General features: G+C 39.4%; 1 protein-coding gene across 28 annotated transcripts in view; it reads left to right on the forward strand.

The window, feature by feature from the left end:
- The window catches only part of SNAP91 (synaptosome associated protein 91), a 72,655-nt gene extending 48,495 nt beyond the window's left edge, over positions 1-24,160 (forward strand). For 6 of the 28 annotated variants that reach the window (XM_071741432.1, XM_071741431.1, XM_071741442.1 and 3 more), the window contains 15 exons: positions 3,500-3,607; positions 4,175-4,438; positions 4,648-4,725; positions 4,830-4,901; positions 5,344-5,427; positions 6,335-6,418; positions 12,325-12,462; positions 13,745-13,894; positions 15,234-15,264; positions 16,502-16,613; positions 17,485-17,508; positions 19,607-19,690; positions 19,761-19,865; positions 21,322-21,422; positions 22,741-24,160. In XM_071741432.1, coding sequence (XP_071597533.1) covers positions 3,500-3,607; positions 4,175-4,438; positions 4,648-4,725; positions 4,830-4,901; positions 5,344-5,427; positions 6,335-6,418; positions 12,325-12,462; positions 13,745-13,894; positions 15,234-15,264; positions 16,502-16,613; positions 17,485-17,508; positions 19,607-19,690; positions 19,761-19,865; positions 21,322-21,414 — 1,427 coding nt within the window. In that variant the 3' untranslated portion in view covers positions 21,415-21,422; positions 22,741-24,160. Of the gene's footprint in view, positions 1-3,499; positions 3,608-4,174; positions 4,439-4,647; positions 4,726-4,829; positions 4,902-5,343; positions 5,428-6,334; positions 6,419-12,324; positions 12,463-13,744; positions 13,895-15,233; positions 15,265-16,067; positions 16,208-16,501; positions 16,614-17,484; positions 17,509-19,606; positions 19,691-19,760; positions 19,866-21,321; positions 21,423-22,740 lie in introns of those variants that run through there. The other 22 variants (XM_071741437.1, XM_071741439.1, XM_071741450.1 and 19 more) reach the window with 20 other exon arrangements.
- The last annotated feature ends 564 nt before the right edge of the window (positions 24,161-24,724 follow it).

The following is a 24,724-nucleotide window of genomic DNA, read 5'->3' on the forward strand; positions in this document are numbered from 1 at the left end:
GCAGGACTGATCCAGAATAGCTTTTTGAAGAATTCAATCTGATTAATGGGCTAGCTTCCAGTTACCTGGGCCAACTTGAAGAATTCCTTATCTTGTTACCAAGAGAAAGCAGAGGAGGCTGTTTTCAAAGTGCAGCTGGAATCATTCCTGGGAGGGAGAAATATAAGGATAGAAGAAAAGCAAAATATCTTGAAATACCGTGTATCTCAATAATATAATTTGGATGCTATTTTTGGACGCCGGTGAGGTGTCCTTGAGTTGTATCCTGTTTTGTGATTGTGCAAATAATAAATCATGACAGACACTGTGCAAATGTCCATTATTAGGTGTTCAGATTAGGAGCAGAACTATGGTTTCCCCTTTTTGAAACTAAAGGCAGAGTGGTCAAGCACTTTTTGGCACTTGAGGCCTAATGAGTGGCCCTTATGTTGCAACATGCTGGTCCAGCAAACTAGCACTTATTTTGAAAACCAAACAGCAACAAAAAGCATTTCTCATAATTCTTATGATTCTCCAGCACTGACCCTAGTGGAATATTTCATATTAACTCAGGTCACATTCTCAGTTGTAAAAAGTAAAAGTAATGAAGGGTGACTGAAGAGGGGAAAAACCTGTGGAAACAGAAAGAAAAGGATTTTCACCTGAACAGTTCAATTCTGTGTTTCCTGTACTTGTGACTTTCCATAGGGTTTTTCATATGTTGCATAATACAATAAATTATTATATATCAGCTTTATCACAATGTGTGAGTAACATTTGTCATGTATTGGTGCCATAGCATCATATAAAGCCTGAGTTTATGAAATTATATCACTCTTCAGGAACACTTATTTTGCTGCAGACAAGATGTATTGTCTACTTCATTATTTCAGGATTTTAAAAAGACCTTGTTTGCCTCATTTTATTAAGAATTGTTTTTATTTAATGATGTATTACACAGTACATAATACATACTTGTCACTTGTATTAGATGTTCCATGCAGTGTGAACTTGCAGAGTTTTCAGCAAGATGTCTTTCAGTATTCAGGCTGTCGATAAACCCAAGTGAGGTTCATGCAGTACTTGAGTCTAGAAGTCAAAAGCTAGATTTATGTCTGAAACAGAAAATGCAGAAATTTAAGGAGTAAGTTGAGTTAAAGATATTAATTGCTTTATTTATAGGGATAAATTAGTGCTGGCTGTGCAAATGTAGGGTTTCTAAGCCCATATGGAGAAACAAAAAAGAAAATAGGATGAAGTGGAACAGTTTCAAACTGAAAGAGGGTAGATTGAGGTTAGAGAGTAGGAAGAACTCACTGTTCTGTGAGCGTGGGGAGACACTGGCACAGGTTGCCCAGGGAAGTTGTGGTTGTCCCCTCCATGGGAGTGTTGAAAGCCAGGTTGGGTGGGGCTTTGAGCAACCTGGTCTAGTGGGAGGTGTCCCTGCCCATGCAGGGGGTTTGGAACTTGTGGGTCTTTAAGGTCTCTTCCAACCCAAACTGTTCTATGATTAACTTGAAAAAAAGCAGCACAACAAACAGCCCTTCGTTTGGACTGTGAGTTGTAGGTCTGTCTGGGCTCATATAGGTTTCTTGAACATGTCAGAGTAATTAATATTAATTATTCCTGGTATTTTTGTCCTTTAGGTTCCATTATGAACTTAGGTATTTATCCCTTCTGCCATTTAACTCAAGTATGATGCTAAGGAAAGTGGTAATACTTGGCAACCACTTTCCTCAGAGTGGCAATAAATAATAAAGTTAGTGCCAACCTAGCTCTTCTCTTCCATCTCCAGACAGAAGGAATTTGTGCATGTGGAATTTCCATACTCTGCATCTGGACAGGGCTAAGTGTTACTCTGAGGGTGAAGTAGTCCCAATATAGATCTTGTAACTAATTTTATGCATTCTAAAATCCCACTTCATATGAACACTGGAGAGACTATCCTTTCATGCTGGGAAGTAATTCTAGGTAGTGCCAACCAACTTGTGTTCTTTGGAATGAACCCAGCATGACCCTCTATCTGAAAACTGCCCAACACACATGAGCATACGTGTGACATACTGTCAAGTGGCACAATTCCAAACTATTCAGTTCAGTTCTGTGTTGAATGTCTTCTGTGTGGTGTATTCCAGTGTCTGGTATACATACAATACTGTGAGAGTTGACTATGATTTTTTTATTTTTTTTTTTTTGTACTTGGACAACTGCCATCCAGTTTTCTTGTTGAACCTTGTTACATGAAAAAAATAGAATTGTATTTGAAATGGCTTAATAGCAGGCCTTTTTTGCTACTAACTCATTTTAATTCTATTGTACAAGACTAATTGGCTTTCATATCTTCTGCTGAAGTGTCAATGCATGTTCTTTTGAGCTTTTTAGATTAACTGGCACAAACTTGTTTTTACAATGGTTTTGTTAATTTTAAGATTTACACTCAAACGAAGCATGTTAAGCTTTTCTCTGTGCTAGTTTGACAGTGCAACTGCAGTATTTCCCAACAGATTTTTTTTTTTAACTTGCTAACTCTGTAGCAGTAGAAAAATGGCATTTGTGAGCATCTTGAATTATTTTATCTTCATTGCGCAGTCTTCCTGTGAAGAAAATGCTTACCTATGAGGGTAGTCCAAATGGCAATGTGCATTAGGACTACTTCATGGAATTAAGAGCTGCAGATGGTGGTTTAAGCCTAGAAGTAATGCTGTAAAAGCTTAGAGCTTGAAATTTAAACAGATTTCTAAGGAATTGGCAAACAAAAAAAACCAGTCAAGGCAAACTCATGACCAGATCATTCCAAAAGCCCTAAACATTTCTTTTCACTTACTTGATTGGTTGTCATAGAGGTGATCCTCAAAGAAGGAGTGACAAACTATGGCTGGCCAGTAGTTAAAGTGAACATTCTTGATATGTCAGAAGCAAGATGACTAAATATAACCTATGCATCAGGTTATGGCTTCAGAAAGATCCAATTGGAATACTGTTAAGAAACAAGTTCAGTTTCTCAGATGTTATGTGACAGATTTGGCTGAAAAGGTAGAATCTCTGCCAGTGGAATTGGGTTATTTATGACAGTGCTTAAATTTGCAAAGCACTATGAAGGTAAATTCAGAGCTCTAGATTAATCCCACGTATTATGGGGTTTGACCATGCAAGTTATTAATACCTTTATTAACACCAACTTACTACCATACCTCTGCTCTTTCTTCATTAGTTAGTTTTGGGTAGTACATGGGCATGCTGCTCTGAACCCTTATACAATGAGAATAAAGCTTATTTTTTTAATACTCAGTGTACTGCCTTGGAGCAATCCAAGAAGCTCAGTCTTGAAACCTGTCTAGAAATTGCTTGTATGGGGTTGGGGGAGACAAAGCATTTTGCATTGCATGACTTTGCTGTCAGAGTAACAACATTCATGTTGTATAAGGGGATCTACCTGTGCAATTTAACTTGGTTCTTTTACTATATTTTTCTTCTCTTTATCCTTTTTCTTTTTAATTTCTGTTCTTAAACTGCACCCAAGATGCCTTTGCAGCTTCTCCTGGGGAAGCCCCTGCAGCAGCTGAAGGGGCAGCAGCACCAGCTACCCCAACCCCTGTAGCAGCAGCTCTTGATGCATGTTCAGGAAATGGTGGGTTTTATGTCATTAGATAGTTTCTTTTTTTGCTGTTGTTTTTTTCTGTTGGTTTTGTTTTGTTGAAACTACATGGCAGTGTGTTTTTCTGAAATTTTCATAGTATTTGCAATTGGTCAAAACAAATCTTAGGCTGGAGAGCATGCTTAACAAAACTTTGTTTCTGAGACTCAGTAACTGTGCTTAGTCAGTATTGCTAATAAATGATTCTGGCAGTGCTGACTTCTGTAAGCTGTAGCCATTCAAACTGGATATTCTTTCATCATATTTCCTGTCTCTTTTGGCCTTGTCAAACAGCCTTTGAAAAAGTCCTGCACTTTAGTAGCTAGACTGCTCAGCCTTTCAGATGGTCTTTATTTTAGAAAAACATAAGTAAGACATCTGGATGACTAGGCTAGGTGTTAGAGCAGCCTCCTCTGTGTGTGTGTGTGTGTGTGTGTGTGTGTGTGTGTGTGTGTGTGTATTTGCAGTATGTGCATTGCCTGTAGTTGCTTTGTTCTTGACGTCCTCCCTCACTGATCCTAAGTATGCATACACATATATTTCCCCTCTCCTTTTTACAAGACCCCTTTGCCCCATCCGAAGGTAGTGCAGAGGCTGCTCCTGAGCTGGACCTCTTTGCTATGAAGCCAACAGAGACTGCTGTTCCTGTAGTTACCCCTACAACTAGTGCAGCCACTCCAGTTCCTGCAACAACTCCTTCTCCAGCTGCTGCTGTTGCTGCTGCTGCTGCTACTACTGCTACTACGGCTACTGCCACTACCACTACTGCCACCACTTCTGCTACCGCCACCACCTCCGCTCCTCCTGCTCTAGATATCTTTGGTGGTAATTTTGTTTTTAACTCTTTGATTCTGGTGGATTGATCTGTCAGGAGTGTGCAGAACAAAGAAATCGTTGTTGCGTGCATGCTGTGTGCTGGGCTTTCAAACTAGAGAGCCCATAAACTCCAAAGATGTTGTGCAAAACTTGAAAGTTCTGCTTTCAGTCCTGCCTTTGGAAAATGAGTTAAAGACATGTTGTGTTCTTGGCTTTAGATTTATTTGAGTCTGTTCCTGATGTACCTGCAGCACCTAAACCAGATGCTACTCCTAGCATAGATCTCTTTGGTACAGGTAAAGAAAGAATTCTTCCAATACTCTGCTGCTTTGATACTCTGCAATGCTGTAAACTGTCTTGAGTGATACTTAATTCTCATTTTTACTTTCATTTCGGGAAGATGCTTTTTCATCTCCACCACCTGCAGCTTCTCCTGTGCCTGAGAGTTCTCTCACTGCTGACCTCTTATCTGGTGAGTACTTGTCTTCACAGGCCATCCTACAGACTTCTGTGTTGTTTGGTTTGTTTTTTTTCCTTGAGTAAATTTCCATTTTTAAGCTGAAATATTAAATTGTGGGTGTGTTAAAACTTTGGTCATAAGATTAGCAGCTGCTGGAGATAGATACCATAACATGGCTGATACTGAATGTTGAGTAAGTAATGTTGTTGTTGAGAGGGTAAATCCTCTTCTTAAGCATAAGAAAATTGTTAATAAACAATTTTTTATTTAAAGAACTGTGGTTTTCAGTTGCTGTGTGAGAAATGTAACCCTTTCTGTTTGCAGTTCTGAAAACTGTTACCTGAATTTACTGACCCTGTGGTTCTAACTGGTGGAGCCCATGTGGCTTTGGAATATTTAGCTATCATTGTTGCCTTGCTGATACTAAATATTATTTATCCTATGCTTACTGCAGTGGATGCATTTGCAGCCCCCTCTCCTCTACCCACTGCCTCTCCAGCAAAGGTGGATTCTTCAGGTGTGATTGACCTATTTGGTGGTGGGTATTTTTCTCTCCTCACCACTTCAAAGTTGAATCACTTCATTTCAATTACCTTTGCGCTTTGCAAAAGCTGTGGGTTTCCCCTTCTCACAGCTTTTACTGACTGTGTAACCTTAAGGCTCAGACTAGCATGGCCATTTCTTCATACTGCACAATAATGAACTGCAAGTAAGCTGTCAGAGTGCTCATTTTGTTGTCATGACACTTGCCATTCTGTCTTTGGTCAATGCATGTGTGGCTCTTCCTCTGAGGTCCATGGAAAGTCTATTTTGTGGGGTGGTTTTTTTGCTTGTTTTGTTTTTTCCTCTTTTTTTTTTTCTTTTTTTTTTCTCTGATCACGCTGTTTTCTCTCAGTCCCATTTCTCAAAGCAGCTGAAGTTTTGAGGGTGACTTGTCTCAAACTGGGTATCTGAATCGCAGGATCTTTGTTGGATTTGACAAGGTGGAAATTAGGATGAGCACAGCCAACTCTTAGGCTGTTGTTGAACATGAAGGTTGCAGTGAATTTTCAAACATGAGTGAAATACTCCTCTAAAAAAAAACTTAAGATGAGTCAGTGCGTTCTGGCTGGAATTACTTCTGTCTCATCCGATGCATTCGTCTCCAAAGGACTTAACCCTCATGTTGAGAATGCAGTGGTTTGTATGGGATTTCTGAAAAGAGGCCCAATTTAAAAAAAAAAAAAAAAAAGTTTCAAGTGCTGGGTTGTCGCACCTCCTTTTTTCCACCTGAGCTTTGCGTCCATAGTACTGCTCTACAATAAAGATAGCCAAGCACTTTCATTTTCTTCTGATCAGTGAAGTTATCCTTTTGTCATTTCTTTATTTAATATGTCACAAATTGATGGTTTTTTTTAAAATTGAAATATTTACTTTTTCTTGATGCTCTCTGGAATTCCCTTTAGATGCTTTTGGAAGTAGTGCTTCTGAATCTCAGCCCACAACCCAGGCTGCTTCTAGTTCCTCAGCTTCTGCAGACCTACTTGCTGGTAATAAAGAACTTCTAAAAGCTTGTTATTTTAGAGAAAAAGTAAGAAATGTTTGAAAAAGATGAAATCCTTTATATTGTTCGGGTTTAAGTGGACTTTCGCAAGGGAACAAAATCCTGGTTCACAAGCTTTCTGAGTACTTTAGACAAATGAAAACTACATTTATTTATAGTGGAGACACTAATTCCTTGATTATAATCTTCCTTTGCTTTTCCTTTTCCTAACTCCTACAGAAGCCTTATTTTTCTGTATTGTTCACAGAATAGGAGTGTTGCTTTGGCTGACTGTAGCAATACTTTAGTATTGAATGCTATGCTGTTCTTTCATACTCCTAATTCTTTGTTTCTTGGTTGATTTGAGACAGGTTGCATACTTACATTAGAAGCATGAATGAATGGCTGGGTAGCAGTCTTGAATTTAGGCAAGGAGAGCCTTTCTGAGCACAAGGGCATAGAAGTTAGAGAGATCCTGTCCTCATAGTGAGTGGAGAGGGCAGTGCTGGATGTGGCATCACTGTTATGCCTGTTTCAAAGACTGAATCAGCTCTGTTGTAGCCTGCATCCTACTTGCTTCATCTGAATTTTGTTTGTACCAGTATCCAAAATTAGTGCTATACTGTGCATTTTAGTGACTACATTTATTGTGGTAAACAGTTGTGACTCCTCCCTATCCCATTTCAAAGTTCATAAATAAAAAGATCCCTGTGTGTCTTCCTTAGGTTTAAAAGAAACTTAGGTTTAAATGTATTTCTGTTTTGAGGAACACTTGGCTTACTTTCCCCTGTATGTGAAAGACAAATTTGTCAGTAGAAGAGGTTGATAGGTTCCTTCATGGATTCAGATATGATTCTTAGTTTCATATTGTACCTTTGGGGCTTCAGTTCTGAGTAGTAATCTGCCTTTGATGCAGCTCTAGATATGGTGAGCCCCAATGTCAGTTGCTCTCTGCATGCCTGCAGGTCTCTCAAACCAGTTTGCACTATGTCAGAAGTCCAACCCCATGTATGTTATGCCTTTATATGCTTGTGAGGGATGCTCTGGTGTATGAGAAATGGGTAACATAAAGTGAGGAAGCCTCAGTATGTAATGTGCTCAAAGTGATGCGAGTTGGTATGGGTGAGTCCTTGAAGCCATCTCAGAAGAGGACATTTTTACTAGTACCTGCTTTTAAGTGTGACCATTGCCTAGTTGTGCTGCAGGAAGGTAGTTTAGAGAAGAGTTATTTATGTGTGTTCTCAATTTGTTCTGTTGCTGGCAAGCTAGATACTTAAAGTGTGACATAATGTGTAAATGCATCTAATAGGTTTAGTACTGGCAGCTTCAGGATTTTAAGGTAGAAGACCACCTTTCGTTTTCATATTGCTTCAATAAATCTATTCAGTTAGCCTATGGATACCTTCAGGCTGGATATCAGGCTTTAACTAGTAGATTCTAATGCATACCACTCATTTGTGGTTGTGGGCATTACTGGGGAACTGCAGGCAAAGATGATGTTGGAAAGAAGTTAATCCTGCTTATGCAAACATTGCAATACAAAATATTTTATGTCCTTATCTGTATCTAAGCTTGAATTCTGGTAGGAATTATGTTCCAGATGGCTTAAACTACAGCAGTATGCTCTCTGAATCTGATGAGTTGCATTAAATGAAAACCTAAATTATAAGAGGGTTGTCATAACTCAAAACACTGCAGCAGACCTGAAGCAGTTGGGGTGAACAGGTGATTTTAATTCTGCTGTTGCTGTTGTTATATACATTCAAAAGGGCTCTCAGTAGATTTGAGTCTCTGTTTGGCAGATCTAGAGGCTCTGTAAACATCACAGCATATTGCTAAGCATTTGTTTACCCTCGATAATGGCAGATGTATAGCCTACAGTGTAATCCAGTTTTAAATTTAAGATTGTCCAGATTTTATATGGTGGCTGAAGGCTTGTCCTCCATGGTTTATGAATGTTTGGTTATACTAAGTGTTTATATGCATAATGTTACAAGTGTACTTTCTATGAATCATTGTTTAAAGTGTTCTGCTGTCAAATAAGTTGCTGGCCTTCTCTCACTTAGGAGATGTGTGGGTTTTTTTCATACTCTTCTAAGCTTCTCTGCAGACAAGACTAAAACTATGCTGAATATGACAATCTAACCACTTTCCTTTCTAGATCTTTCTGTACAATTAAACTGTGCATGTGTATCCTGCTATGTACTCTAATTAGAAGAAATCTTATATCAATGTATAAGTAAAGGCAACCTCTAAATTAGGCAGCTGAGGGTTTCCAGACAGCACATCTCAGTAACTTGGTTGCTGCTGTTTCTACAGACTCACCCTGGGTCTTATGGAAGCTCTAGACAGCTAGGAGCTTAAACTGCTAAAGCTTTTTTATGGCTTCTCTGCCTGATGTTGCTGTTAAATTGCACAAGAAGCTAAAAGCTATTGGGTTAAGGCCAAGCATCATGCAAACTTCACCTGAAGCTGGGGAGGACTCTCTTCTATATTTGGAGAAACAGACACTTTGTGGGGCTTTGCAAAAATTTATGTAACTTTCTAAACAGAGCCTTATAAATGGAGGTTGTGTCATGCCCAGCTGCAAGCTACTTGTTCTCAGGTTGTGGCAAGGATTTAGCTGAGCACAGGGTTTTTAGGTGACTCCAGTGCTTTAGGAATTACAGCTAAATTCAGTCAGCTGTTTTTATCATCCCTGTATCTTGTCAACCTGCTTCTGGTTTGTTTCTTTGGAGATGAGTACCTGTTTGCAGATAGTTGAATGCATGGAGCTTTGTCTTGGGACACATCATGACCCAGGAAGAGATTTTGTAGGGAGGGATGAGAGGGACAGGGCAACACTGGTCATGGTAGGGGTCTGCTACAGCCCACCTGATCAAGGAAGGCAGCATCTGGAGAAAACTTCATCCCCACTGACTTTGGCACTCATGGGCAACTTTAACCACCACAGTTATGTGCTGGAAGGGCAATGTGGCTGTGTGCAGGTAATCCAGGAATTTCTGGAGTGTATTAGAGATTCTCCAGCTGCAAGTGATCAAGAGGTACAAGGACGAGTTCAGTGAAGGGCCACTGAGGTGGTCAGTGGTGCACATGACATTTGAGGACAGGCTGAGAACTGGGTCCATACAGCCTTAAGAAGTCAAAAAGCTGTCTAAACTACCTCACTGGAGGATACTGAGAAGTCTAGCTAAGTTCATTTTGGAAGAGTGCACAGTGACTGGCATAAAAGCAATGTAAATTCCATTTGAAAACAAAATGGTGAGATACAACAACAGGACCCTCCGAAGGGTGGTGAAATCTCTCCTCTTGGAGGTGTCAAGGCAGATCTCTGGGTAACATGGTTTGGTTAGACTGACTTTGAGCAGGGTGACCTTTAGAGGTCAACCCCAATGACCTGTGACACACCTGCTTCAAAAACAGAGCTTGGAGAGCTGAGGGCAGATGTCTGATCACAGTGTGCTTTTTCAGAATCAGTTAGCATCTGTGAGTGTATGGCTTGCTGTAATAGAATTGGGGTGACAAAGGTTTCTTGGTGCCACAACCCTGCAGTAGGCCTAATAAACACAAGGAAGCTCACACTGGCTTTGGAACTGCTCTTATCTCTGGACTGCAGCAAGCAGGCTGCTCTACTTCCCTGGCTCCAGCCACTGCCCTTGGTATACCAGAAGGGACCAGTTACAGTCTGAGCATTATCAGATATTGCCTGCAATCTCTTAAGCTTCAGCTGAAGGATGTAATTTAGAAGGGCTTCTGATCAGGTTGTGTTCCCCTAGAACTGTGTTTGCTGTCCTCTCCCAGCTGTGTCTGGGAGACAAATCTGTGTCTGAGGAACAAATCTATATTTGTTCATATAGATCAGGCATTCCACAAATGCCTGTCTGCTGCCCAAAAAAAGCCTGTCCGCTAGTGGCTCAGAAAGTTGCTGGCCTGGTGCCCAGGACCCAGTGGCAGCCCACCACTCCCCTTTTGCTACCAGGGTTTTTGGTTGAATTCAATTAGCTATTGCTAGCTGACCTCTTCTGAAATGCATATCTGATGTGTAAATAACTGGTGCTTGCATCAAGTGTGTTTGCAGACATTTGTTTGATTCCTTCAGCATTTCTTAAGTATTTGGTGTTTAATCTTACTCTGAGAAATCAAAGGTTTCAGGGAGAGCACCCAAGATCCCACAGTAATTTTTCGTGTAGTTGATGCTCACAATTTGAGCATAAGCTCTATGTTGTTCTCTGGTCTGTCTCATAGTTAAATATCTGGCAGATGCTTGATTTCATAGCTGGGAAGTGTGCCATTAGCACTGTCTGTAAGATGTCTGCAGAACGTACTGTAAGAAATTTACCCTGTGACCATGGAAAGCAGTTTGGATAAAAAAAGCTGTTAGAAGATCTTCAGAAGTTTCTTTATTTTTCCATATTTAAATAGCTGACTTTCCTACTGAACTGGTAGCTGAAGAAAGAAAAGGAAGAGAAAAATCGGTTGACTGTTCAAGCAAACTGTCTTTGTACTTGTGGTACAAACTATCTCAGTAAGAAGAGAGAAAGTAATGATAAAGGTTTAATGTAAATTCTAAATTGATAAAGTCTATTTGGTACTTAAGTTTCAACACTGTGGTAGAGTAGCATGCTTAATTTTTCAGATTTCACCCCCCCCTTAGCAGATCTGCATTTACTTTGGATTAGAATATGACTTAAAATGGTCTCTACAGATTGGAAGAAAACTATCTAGGGGAGAAATTTGAAATGAGTGAATGTTCAAGATTGTGTCTATAGATAGCAAAGGACACATAAGGACGGTGGATTGTGAGGCAGAACATTCCCTGAAAAGAAACTAAAGGCAGCGATAGAGCGCTGGCTCATCACTGTTTTGTGTTTAGCTGTGGTAAAATAAGACACATCCTACTCTGATACAGGGGAAAAAAGTGCAGACTGCCTGTTGTGCAGAGTGCTTTTCCTGCTGTATCTGCAGAGTTGCTGCTGGAGCACTGAGCTCTGGTCTGATCCTTCCTATGCAAGGACAACTGGTCAAAAAACAAAGCTGAAAGACTGTAGTAAAGAGGTCTCAGACATCACTGTCAAGAAGAGGTTGAATAAGAGCAATGGCTTGTAGACTGAAAAGAATTAAGAAAGTGTCATATGTATGTTGTCATTTTGACACAGTCTTTGCAGATATAATCAGTCTCTGGGGTGTGTAGGTAGTACAGGTAAGCTTACACTGCAAGGGAGTTCAAATTATATGGGGGACAGGGGAGGGTGGATTTTAAGAATAGTCAAGCATGGTAGTGCATTGCTTGTAGGCTAGAGGATTTCCATGGGTAGGGTTTATTTATATAAATATAGGGTTGATAATATATACGTTAAGCTTAATCATGGTGAGTTTCCAGCCTACAAGCAGTTCACTTGAGGCTGCTGTTGACCCTGCTTTGGCATGGGCAAGGGACAGAAGCTTGAAGACACCTTGATGAGGGGAACTAGAATGTTTTAAGATGGTGTAAGAGGCTAAGTTGGATTACTAAAACACTGCTATAGAAGTTTATGGATAATCATATTGTTTTCTCAAGTCAGTCATCTGTTTTTTCTGTAGTAATTCTTGTGTGTTAAATTCTGCCTGTGAGATTACTTACCTAGAATGATAGCAGGTAGCAGTGGAAGAATGGTGTTCTCTACTCTGTTGGTCTGCCTCTGCAGAAATTTAAATAGCAAACATTGGAGTTTTTATTGATGACTCTCACAAAATCTTAAATTCCCTGTGTCACGTACCAAGGATGCTTGTGTAGTAAGTACTGAGTTGTTTACAATGGTCTAGTAAGAATTGTCTCTGTCATTCTGCCTTCTATAGACCAAGTTTTTTTTGTTAAACACAGCCCAACAAAACTGACTCTAATGCCCATACCTCTTTTTATGTGGCTTTTTCAAGGCTTTGGAGGTTCTTTTATTGCTCCCTCTCCATCACCATCCCCAGTCACTCCAGCTCAAACCAGCTTACTACAGCCTAACTTTGATGCAGCTTTTGGGACAACAGCTCCAGCAGCTGGCAGTTCATTTGATGCATCAGGTGAGCCCTCGTGTTTCTTCTGTGAATTTACTAAGATGTTTCTCTGTGTTAGATGAGTTAATGACACCATACTTAGGCTCCAAGTACAAGCAATATCACTGATTTCCTGGTTCTTTTTTCTACTGGAAGAATTCAGGGTGGTGTTTAGGCTGGTGTGTGCCAGGAGCTCTGTACCCAGTGTTTATTCTACCATGTCAGTAAAAAACAAGCTAGGGTGGACATCGTCCTTGCATGTGCTTGACTGCATGAATCAGGAGTTCTGTGAGGAAAACACTGTTCTATAAATCAAGTATATAGGCAAGTTGTCTTGCTGCTGCTGAAGCTATTCTTGAGCTTGCATGGCACTTGAAGGTACACAAAACAAAGAGTGAGGTAGTGTTCTTTGCCTGACTATAAGCTTAAACTTTCATCACTGCTATCATTTTGTTTGTATCTCTTCCATTCTATATTTTCCATGCTGGGTCCTTGCTACCAACTTAAAATTGGTGAGTTCTGCCATTGTACAAGAAAAAAAAAAGTTGAAGTAGTACTGCTGTGCTTGGTTATTTGGTTGCTTGCCAGTGCACATGCTGCCCCTTCTTGTTGACTTAACGTTAGCATGTACCTCAAATACAGATCAGAAGATAGAATGCTGGCATGTGTTGTATCAGGCAGTTTGACATCAAGGGACCTAAAAATTAACTTCTGAGTTAGATGGCTGGACAACTGAGGCTAATTCTGTCACTGTGAATGGTTCTGGTTTCTTCTGATCTCATAAGATGTTAGTAGATTTTACCAATTTCCTGCTACTTGCAAGTGAAGAGTAGTAATACCTTGAGTCATTAAATCCTTTTGCCATCAGATGTCAAGGTTTAAGACTGCTTTGCCACAGTAATTCTGACTGGTGTTGTTGCAAGATGTTCATTTTGAAAACCCTTAAATGAATATCTCTTGACAAATGTGTGTGCATCTGATACCTCTCTTAAGGAGGGCTGTTAAGAAAAGTGTCTTGTGGAAGTGGTGCTGTATTTATGTAGATTGAACTGTCCAGTTAAAGACTGTTTAGGCATGTGCTCTCATATAAGTTCTGATTAGTATAGCTCTTTCAGGGTTACTGTACATTCAGTGTCTAGTAGAATGACATGCATGCCCTTGTTGGCATTACTCTTAATGTCAAATGGTGCTTTGGTAAGCCGTGTGACCTTGTGGTGTGTGCTACATTTGTTGGAGCAACAGCAAAGTGGCTGGCAGGGTTTTTTCTTACCACAGCTGCTGTTCTAACTCAATTTCCTTTCACTTCCAGTGTTTGATGGCTTAGGTGATCTTCTTATGCCAACTATGGTTCCTTCTGGTCAGTCTGCAGCACCTTCAGCCACAGCAACTGTCCCTGCTTCAGGAGCAAGCAAAGGCCTGGGAAGTGATCTTGATTCATCTCTTGCAAACTTAGTAGGCAGTAAGTGACAAACATTGGTTTTAAGTGATGTGGCTTACAACTATGTTACTTTTCCATGGAGCCAAATACCTGTCTATTTTAGCTTGCTTCTAAGTCCTCCTTCCTGGGCAGACTAGGGAAGCTATGCACAGGAATAAGGCTTAATTCAGATAGCTGGTAGTCTGGGTTCATAACTTGTCCCTCTTTGTGCCCAGGATCTGAGCCAAAGAATGGGATCTGTTTGCTAGGTACCATTTATCATCTGTGAACAACTCAGATACATTAGGGAGTATATCAGAATCTTAATGAATTTGCACATGTGTAATAACAAAGGTGAAAGTTGTCCAGAGCATGATAGCCCTGTGGAATTTAAGCAGAAAAACTGATGGACATAAGTAACTTCCTGGTTAATGAGAAGTAGAAGCAGTGGCATGAGGAGTGCCAAAGTTGAGAACAGACAGTCTCTCAGAACTTTTCAAAACATATTCTTGAAAGGCAAAACTAAAAAAAAGGATTCTTTTTCCTGTAGTAGGAAAAGGCCTAATGCCTTTATAACTGCAGATCAGTAGCTGCAGCCCCTTCAAAAACCTAACAGAGGCCCACCGAGGCTAAGGTGTAATACTACTGAAGTTATACTTAAGAGGATTGTATAAATGGAATACTTTATTATATGTAGAAACATCACAGCAAAAATAAAACTGGTCTGGTGATATATACTCTACTGTTAAGTGTGTGGGGAAACTACCACACAAAGTAGTCAGCAGGACTTCTTGAAACCTCTTCTGCATATCACTTGGTATATCCAAGTTGGAAGAGAAAAAAAAATCAAACTTGGTGATTTGTGATTTACAGGCCTTGCACTACTCATATGAGAAGAGTAGTCTTTTAAATTTTGCTTAAAGTTTCTTTCAAAAAGTAATTAAGGAAAATTAAGTTTCCATGTATAGTACAGCAGATAGATCAGTGCAAAACTTCCAAGTAACATTCAGATTTATGTGTATGTATGTTGCAAATAGCTTTTATTTCTGTATGTGTAAGAGGAATGGAAACTAGTGTTGTCATTCATGGTAAATAGTTGGGTGCTCTTAATAAACAGTGTTTTATAGCCCTAAACATACTGTTGCTTTGGTTTGCTTATGGAGCAAAAATGGCTTCCTAAAATACAAGCCCTGCAGGGGAACTCAAAAGTTTGTTTTGAAGAAGGGGTAGATGTGGCCACTGTTCTGATGCTCTCTACATGAGAACAGCCAAAACTTCATTACTCTGTATAAGCCCCTGTGCAATAAAGTGTGAGCTGTTGATATGCTTTAATTTACTAAATACATGGCTTCTTTTTCTCCTTTTTCCTTAAAATTTTCAGATCTTGGAATTTCTGGTACCACTTCAAAAAAGTAAGTTCAACTTTGTTTAAGAAAAAAGAATAAGGGGTTTTTGACTCTGTGTAATCTTTCATCTGTCTCAGTGTTTATTAAGAATCAATTAATTGGTTCTGTAATCCTTCTTCCCCAAAAAATGGTTCATAAAAATTCTGGAAGAAGCATTTTATTATATACAGGTTCATTGAATAATAAAGGTTAAATGTTCCTGACAGCTTTTAAGCTTGCTGGCTTTAATCTGAGTCATAAAGTAATTTTTTTTTTCCTGTAAACTGCTGCCCTCATATTGTATAGCTGATACCCACAAAATTTGAAATGAAAAAAACATCCAGATAATTAATTGTATAGCTTCCCTCAGTAATCCAGGCTAATATGTAATAGTTTTATTATCTTTTTACAGACGGTGGGTGTGCTTGTCCTGTAGGCATTGGAATACTTGTAAAATAGAAAAGAAGTTCATTCTATGCAGCGTAAAGCTGCTTTTTGCAAGAAGTGATATTTACAGCATTCTGTTTATTTTTGCATATGTCTTCTTAATCTAACTGATTGCTTACTTCTTTGCTGAATCTTCCTCTGTATTCAAGACCAGTTTATGATGTGTATACTTCTAAATGTTTTTTGCCTCTGTGGAGATGATAGAAGGGATATGTATAAACACATCATGAAGCTTATCCCCAAAACTTAGCTTCTTTCAGTCTACCTCATTCAAATGGTGTATCTAATTCTGGATAGAGCAGCCACTAACAAAAGTTGGTTTTGCAACAACCCTTTTATTCTATGAATGATTTGTTTCTCTTGTATCTATCAACTTTTTTCAGAACTTGAATGCTTTCCTTCTCCAGCTGTCTGAGCAAGATTTCCAGCAATGAAATGACCTTTCAAAGACTTCTAGCAGGCAGCTGTACTGCCTGGCCCCAGTAGAATAGGCAGTAGCAGTCCCTCTTCCTACTTTGCAAGGGTATATGCAATAATATGTTACCTTCAGTCAATACTAAGTAAAACTTCTCTTTAATTCTCACCACCAAGGCCATAACCATGTAACTGACTTCAGCATAGAGAATACTGGTGTCTGCTGCTAACAACCCTTGAAACTGAGTGGCACTAAAAGCATATCTTTCTGTTAATAACTTAAACTGCATACACCATCAACTAATGTAGCTGCAAGCCTAATGTTAATGTATACTGCAATAGGTTTTCCTTTTTGCTATGAGGGTATGTATATAATAGCTCTGTCTCTCTCCCTCTCTATTAGGGGAGACCTGCAGTGGAATGCTGGAGAGAAAAAGTTAACAGGAGGAGCCAACTGGCAGCCAAAAGTAGCACCTGCAACATGGTCAACTGGGGGTGTTCCAGGTGCTCCATTGGTAGGTGGTTCATCCATCCATAGCTCTGCTTTGAAACCTCAGTATTTTGTGAGACTGCAAACAAAGTCAGGCACTCCTCCTGACTACTTCAGTGAAAGTTTTCTTCTGTATAAATAATATGAGTATTTCGGGTCACATTTTTGAGACTAGATTTACAGCTGACATATCAATCACTGACTTCAGGTGAATGAAAATACACTGGTATTTGTGTTGGTGTAAGTCTACACGTGTCCTTGTATCCATGGACATATCTAAGTGTGTGGTTAGCTGTGTATAGGTCTTTCCAGCTCTGGGCCCAAGTCACTTGTCCAGAAGACAACAGTATAGATTCAAAGCTGAATTACTGGAAGGAGAGAAAATAAATAAGTTTTTCTCAAGCTTTCTTGTGTGAAGTAGATTGAAAGTCTACACAGTAATCATACAGACCAAGTGGTGGGTGTTATGTCAGGCTTGTTTAGCAGAGTAAAACAGTCTGTTGGTAAAGTTAAGTTTGCCCTTTAAAAGGTATAAGAAGGCACTAATTCTCAGCAAAAAGGGTTGAATTGAGATAGTAATCTAAATTTGACACAAGAGAAACTTGATTATGAGAGTACAGATTACAAGAGTAATCTGAAGAGGGGTCATGCCTCATCTCACCAGAGTAGCACAAGGCATAAAATAGCTTCCATTTGCAAAAAGTTGGGTTGGGAAGGAAAAGACTGTCAAGGGGAGGCTTGGCCAGTTCAGCTGTCTGCTGCCACAGCCACATATTGATGTAACTCTTAAGGATGTTCCAGCTTGTTCCTTAATCTTATGGAAGCTACAAGAACTGCCTGAACTTGGTACTTCATTGAATGTATTAGTTGTAACATCAACCTTTTTTTCTTAATAGAAAGGCTGGGCAATACTGTACAATGTAAGTGGGTTGTTGTTTTTTTGAAATATTTTATCTTACTTAACACAAATATACTAACAGCACCTCACCTGCACTACAGTTACTACCACTGGCTTAAAACTAGCTACCTAACATGGCTCTTGGACTGTCTGTCCAGCAGATTATTCTCAGGCAATGTGCTGAATGTGTTAGTAGTGATTAACAATTCTCTGATGTAAGTTTGAAAATAATGGCTTCACACTGTCTTTGCTTTACTTGGACCTGAACTATCTGGTGAATGTACTACTTGGCATTTCTAACTTCTGTCACATCAGCCCAAACTTGCAGTGGTTTTACCATATGATAAGTAACTAGTCCTTCTGGAAAGCTGGGTGATTTTGATAGCATTTCATGAAACATGGATGATATATATATATTTCCTGAAACTCATGCAAGTAGATAATTTTTGAAACCAAAGAAAACCAGATCAGCAGGAAGAAATACATATGGAGACCAAAACAAAGCTTTCCTTTAGGTCGTTGTGGAACCACCTAAAGTTTTGGTCACTTTTTCCCTTCCTTGTGTCCTTGCACATTCTGGATTGAAATCAGTAGAATTTCATAAAAGTCTATTCCTTTGAGAGACCCTAGTGCTTTGAGGGATAAACAGATTCATCTGCCTAGCTGGATTTTGAGCTACATGTTCCTGTGACTGCAGTCAGGTCACTGCATCTGAAGTCATTAATCCATGCCTTCTTATTCCTTGCTTTCCATACATGAGTGTCCAGATGTTAGTTTGAGGAGAACTGTGCTGCTAGTGAAGCAGAGCTTTTGGTTGGAATATTCCCCAGAAAGCTTTCAGACTGGAGAAGAAGTTCATAATTTTTAGCTAGAAACTGTAGGGTCTTTTGCTGAATAATGAATCTGGAACAGGTTATCTCAACTTGTCTCCAGTTTCCTAAGAAACTGGCGGATTTTGGTCTGGAAGCAAGGATAAACCAGAAGTGCTAAATGCATCATTGACAGAAGCAGATTGTGCAAGAAGGAATTACAACAAATCTCCAGAGATATTTTCACTGTCCTTTGAACTGAAAGTGTGCTAGCTTCTCCCCCAGAGTAGTGGGATGTACCTGACTCAAGGTAGGAGGTAAGGATGTGGAGGCTCAAGCATGACACTACAGCTTCTGTAATAACTTGAGAAATTGTGCCTCTATACTTAAGCATTCTACATGAACATATACAAAGGCATTTAATGAGATTCCTAAAAATCCTACTACTGTTTTCAAATCCATTCCTTGACTGCTTCCTGCCTCGCTTCAAGAGTTGTTAATTTGGGTGTTGTATAACTCTCTGGAAAGGAGAGACTTGGCAAGGCTATAAGAAGGCTCTTTATATGGGAAGTGACAAAGGAACCAAAAGGGGTAATGAGTAGGTTTTGCTAGGTGAGTGGGGTGGCTTTGTTCAAATATGCTGTTGTGCTGTATAGCCAGTCAGACTGCTAAACTAACAGTTCTCTTCCTGAATCCTAGAAAAAGAACTTTTTTTTTTGGTATTGTTTTATTTGAACGCATATCATAATAAGTTAAGCATAAGAAAAGCATAATAAGATAAACTGAACTCTCCTTAGTAAAATTTGTAATGGATGTGATTGTGGCTTAAGTGCCTGAACTTATTCTTCAATTTATATGAATCTCACTGCATACAAAACATTTCATTTTTAAACTGGAAACTAATTATAGAAGTTACTTCCCTTAGCTTTACAATCTGCTTAAGCTTTTACTAAAATACAGTGCTACTGCTGATGCTGTAGTTGCTATATTAGAATGCTTTCTTACACTATGTAGAAAGTGGAAGAGAGTATGCATTTTCTTGGACTTATTTTAAGTTGTACTGAGTAAATGGACTCATTGAGAGAATGGAGTCTGTCCCCCTTGCTTCTTTGTGAAAAAGCAAGCTGAGCATCAGTGCAAGGACTCGCTCATCTTTCTCATTCTTTAAAGCATCATGGGTTTGAGGTTAGGCATTATCCTACAGTCCTGCTTTCTAGAACAACTTTGAGAATCCTGGATACTCCGTGCAGTTTCCAGATAGCTAGTGTTAGAGATTCTTGCATTTTTTAATTTTTTCCAAAATTTTTTTAGACGGGAGCTGTGCCTCCAGCAAGTGCTGTTCCTGCCACAGGAGGTACTCCACCTGTCCCACAGCCAGGAGCAGCTTTTGGGATGGTGAGTCCCTTTTATTACACTGCTCTCCTTTCTTCACCCAGAACCCTACTGACACTTCATTAATTTCCAGCCCCCAGCAGGTGCAGGTGTGCCCATGATGCCCCAGCAGCCAGTGATGTATGGGCAGCCTATGATGAGGCCACCCTTTGGAGCTGCCACTGGCCCTGGTGTACAGGTAAGTATTACTGCTAGATTAATGTTGAAATGCTCTCAATTTCTCTAGAAAGTAGCTTGTATGTGTGCATTATCTCAGTTCTTTAAATAAGATTTCTTCTAATATCAGCTCCCTGACTTGCAACAGTTCACATGAACAACCTTGATTTTTTTTTTTTTTCCAGTTCCCATGTATGAAACCAAGGGAACAGGTTTGAAAAGTCTCCTACAGCTACCTACATCCAACCAGCATCTGTCTAGGGGGAGGGGATATTTGAGTAAAGCTCAAAGTGAAGCTGATGGGCTTTCTTACTCTATTCAGTGCTTGTAAAAATTTACTAGAGCTGCACTCAGCACTTTCCCTTCCAAGAGATTCCTCAGAAAACCAAACTTCTGCTTTCAACAAATCTCAACTTTTACTAGTTCTTGGATGACAGCTGTTTCTCAGTAAATACAATTTTAGGCTGGTAGCTTTTGCTGGGTTTCCCTCTGTGCAAAGCAACTGCATTCCAGTGTGAATTACCCAAGCGTATGTAACATTGGAGTGCTCAGGATGTGCCCTTTTCACAGCCACATGCAAATTTAAATACTGTGGATTGAAGTTTTCATTCTAACTTTCATTTAGAAGGAGGAATGCAAATGAGTAATCATAATCTTCAGTCATTCTGTATCCATTTGTAAGTGGGAGATCCATCAGTGCCATCACTGCTTCAGTTGTCATGTTTTTAAACTATGTTTACCTGGTGTAACTTTGTGACAGTCACAATATTAGCTAGAATAATATTATGGAAGGCACAAACATTTTTTTTTCTCAGAGGAAGGTTGTCATCAAGGTTCCAGGGCTACATATAAAATACCTCTAGTTCCCTTAGTAAGGTAGGGGTGGGGTGGAGTAAGGACAGGAGGGGAGAACCATTTGGCTTCCTAGTGAGAAGAGTTGCATGGAACTTGAAAAACTGACATTTTATGTGAATTGGCTCATGTTTTTTTAATACCTAATAGAGGAGGAACTGAGTATAACATAGTCATGTCTCCAGAATACTTTGAACTCCTACTTACATTACTGAGGTAGAACAACTTGCACTTAAATGCAGTCTCTGGGATTTCCAGATGTACTCTGCACCCTTCACTCTGCTTATTCTACACCTTGGTCTTGAACATTTAACAATTGCTTAACTTCTGTCTGGGCTGATAATCCTAACACCAAACTGTCTTACAGGGGGAGAGTGCTTTGAAGCTACACTAATTACAGTGTCTGTAGCCTTGTCCATTAAACCAGCCAAACATTGTTAACCCTGTAGTAAGGATGGAGTCTGAACAACACTTGAGCAAGATGACAGCAGGCTGAAAAATGAGAACTTTGTATGCTTGCAATATGCTCATGTGAAAACCAGCTTGTATCTGCCTAACGCTTGTGTATCCTTTCTCTGCTTTGTCTTTTGTTTTTTTCTTCTGCCTTCTTGGCTGGCATCTGTTAGCTTTCTCCAAGCCCAACTCCTGCTACTCAGAGTCCCAAGAAACCTCCAACAAAGGACCCATTAGCGGATCTTAACATCAAGGATTTCTTGTAAACGCTAAGGTATTCTGTGACTGCCTGCCCAAGCATGTAAACCCTCTGGTTCTGGCATGCAGATGTGGATTAAGCCAGCAGATTAGATATGACTGATAAAATTGTAGCTGCACACATAGGTAGAAACATGCACTGATAATGTGGTGGTTTAAAGAGAGAAAAAAATTTGTCCACACTTAATTTTAGCCTGAACTCCTGACGTTAGGCTACTTTTTTTTGCCGAAAGGGACTGCCAGGAAAAGTTATCTTCGACCTATAATTTCCATTTTTTTCCTGGTTTTCATGCAATCCAAGGATTTATATTTGGTTTTGGTTTTTTTTTCTCTGAAATTAATACTTATCTAGCATTGTAACAGGATACAAACACCAGGGGCAAAACAGTGCTGAAGAGGCTTGTTTGAGTCTTGTGAGTGTGGAAACTGATTTGGTATCATAGGAGTGAAGGGATTGAAAGAGGAAAAAACTGATCTATATTGATTACCAAGGGAAAGCTGTTTGCATCTCTTATCTGCTGCCAGCTAATATTTTGCCCCACCATATAATTTTTCAAGGCACTGTCTTTTGGAATGCTGAGGTGTGAGATCCTGAGCAGTGCCATGTGGAACAACAGTGGTGAAGAACAGAGGAGTTAATATAAATTAAAAATGGAGGAGAAGAAAAAAAAAAAACCAAAAAAACCAACCAAAAACCAACCAACCCAAAAAAACCCAATAGCAAAAATACCCCAAATTAAACCAGTAGTGCAGAATGGAAGGGAAAAAAGGCAGAAACATTACTGTGAGGGTTTTGGAGAAGGATATAAAAACTGCCAAGTAGAAGCATCAGATTGAATTGAACAGTTAAAAATCAGGCAAAAGTAAGATAGGCATTTTTAAATTTAGACTGGAGTAATTTGCCAGGTGATGAGAGGATGTTGTATATCTTTGGAGCCTTCTTCCTAAGTCCCTTTTCTTTCTTTCTATAGCTAATGCTAAGACTTTTCTAAGCCCCCTCTGTGCTGCAGTTAGCAGCAGTGGATGGGATCGGGCTGCTCTGGCACTGCCCAGTCCCCCTTTCACTTTTTTTGAATTCCAGCCCTGGAAGGTGTACCTGGCTCTTGGTGGAGATGTCTAGGAGTGGAGATGCACCTTCATTGATGGGATGCACTGCTTTTGGCTTGGTTTTATAGTGGACAGATTCATAACTGTGGGAAAACTGCTGATTCACTTAACACTGATTGTGACTCCCCTGAGGAGTGTTGTGATGAGCAGGTTTGGTGCTCTTCCTACAATGTGCTTTGTCTAACCCATTATTCTGGTTTTCATCTAATGTTTTTCTATATTCACAGCTGCAGTTTTTCTGACTGGATGATGAAAACTTGAGTTTGGAGTCTACAAATTGGATGCTCAGAGTTTCAAAGTGAGCCACCAGTACCAAACCCAGTGCTTACTCAGACTTTCTCTTCTTCCTGAAACGTGTAGCACAGCTGTGAAAGTGAACATTAGGAATGTGTACTACCTTAGCTGTTATCCCTACTCTCTCGAAATTTGTGTACTTGGGTTATTTGTGTTTTAAAATTTAAACAATGGATGTATGTTTCTGATGCCTTCTAGTGCTTTTCTGAACCTATCCCACAGGGACAGATTATGCAGCTGTTGTTTGGTGAGCCATTTGGAGCGATGTCTGTGGTTTTTGAAGGTTTCCATGTATATAACTTTTTGAGGACACCTAAAATTTCCCTAGGACTCAATTTCTCCTTTATCTGTTACAAAACATAGTGTGATAATACCAGATAGTAAAGAAAATACTTAAGAAATTGTGTGGAATACATTTTTTTTTTCTGGTCACAGGAATCTCAATTGTCGTGAAAAAATGTTTTATTTTTGTGGCACTGTATATGTTAAGATAATTCAAAGTAATATAAAGATAAACTTCCATATCAAATACTTTTTCGATGATTTACCAAGAATGAGAAATCATATCTGAAAGAATACCGTATTTATTTAAGAATCTTTTTTAATTATGTAAGTTTCTGCATTTTAAAATTGGCGTATTTATCAGTTCTTGCTCAATGCACTGAAAATAAGTAAAGGGTCAGTTTCTCTCCATGAAGGTGGGAAAAAGAGCAACCGTAGTTGTGCTGACATGAAGGGATTTCAAATACAAGAGCACTCTTTGATATATCTGTAGTCAAACCATTACAAGTGATGTTACTCATCTCTGTTCAGTTCTTCTGTACATCTCTTAATTTAGTGCTTCCCTGTGTATGCCTTAGGCTAGTGTTTTCTCCATTGCCCCGAATGCGCTGTGAGTAGCTTTTGTACTATTGGTGATTAGATTTAATTCTGATCCAGAGATCCATGCCCTTTACTGTACAAACTGTGTTTCTTTATTTTTTTTTTTTTCATTTGTTCTCATACTGTTTCTGCTGATGGCTTGGTGTAAGATCTTGACTCTTCAATGAGGTCACTGTGGATCAGTGTTACAAGTGGCTTGGCAGTTCTCCGTAAAAGCATATTGAGTTGGAAAGATACTCACCTAAAGTCTTTCAAATGAACTATTTACTCAATGTATGGTACCATTAAAAGTGGTTGTATCTGAATTTGCTGTGGGGATAACATAGACAGTGATGGGAAAGTTCTATAAAAAGTTAATTTCAAAATGGCTCTTCTTTGTATTTCAGTTGAAAACAAAAACAAACAAAAAAAAAACAAACCCCAGTGCATGTGTGCCCTCTGAGATGCAATAAACACCTTGATCAAAGTAAATATCTTGTTGCCAGTTTCATGATCATGGAGATGCTGAGCACAGTAATACACTTGGAGAGGGGGAAAAATGTGTCAGGTCCTGACACTGCTTGCTCAGTCTGCTGCACATGGTAATGACTTTTGCTGATCTTGTAGTAAAGGAGAGATCCATACAAAGGCACAAGAGGAGAGAGGGAGAGTAGAATTCTCTAGTTTGACCTAAAACACCTCAGAAAGCTTCATTAAAATACTTTAGAATAAAATTTAAGGTGATAACATAGGAATTGTGAAAGTTTATAATACACATTCTGATTTCTTTCCTATGAGGTATCATTGACAGCACAGCTATGATGTTGCAGGAATTGCTTGGTCTATGCTTTGCATTATGGCAAGTTGAAAGGAGGAGAAAACATAACATTTCATATGATTTATTACATTGAAGTCTTTCTGCTATGAGGTGATTAACTAGAGACCTCCTTGATTTAGTAACAAAATGGAGCAGTGGAGCAGTACTGAGTGCCAAGGGCTGCTTTAAAGTACTTTATAAACCACTGAAACGGCTTGATCAGCCTCTGGGAAAGTTTG

Source organism: Heliangelus exortis, chromosome 3, assembly GCF_036169615.1.
Source record: "Heliangelus exortis chromosome 3, bHelExo1.hap1, whole genome shotgun sequence".
Classification (NCBI taxonomy): domain Eukaryota; kingdom Metazoa; phylum Chordata; class Aves; order Apodiformes; family Trochilidae; genus Heliangelus; species Heliangelus exortis.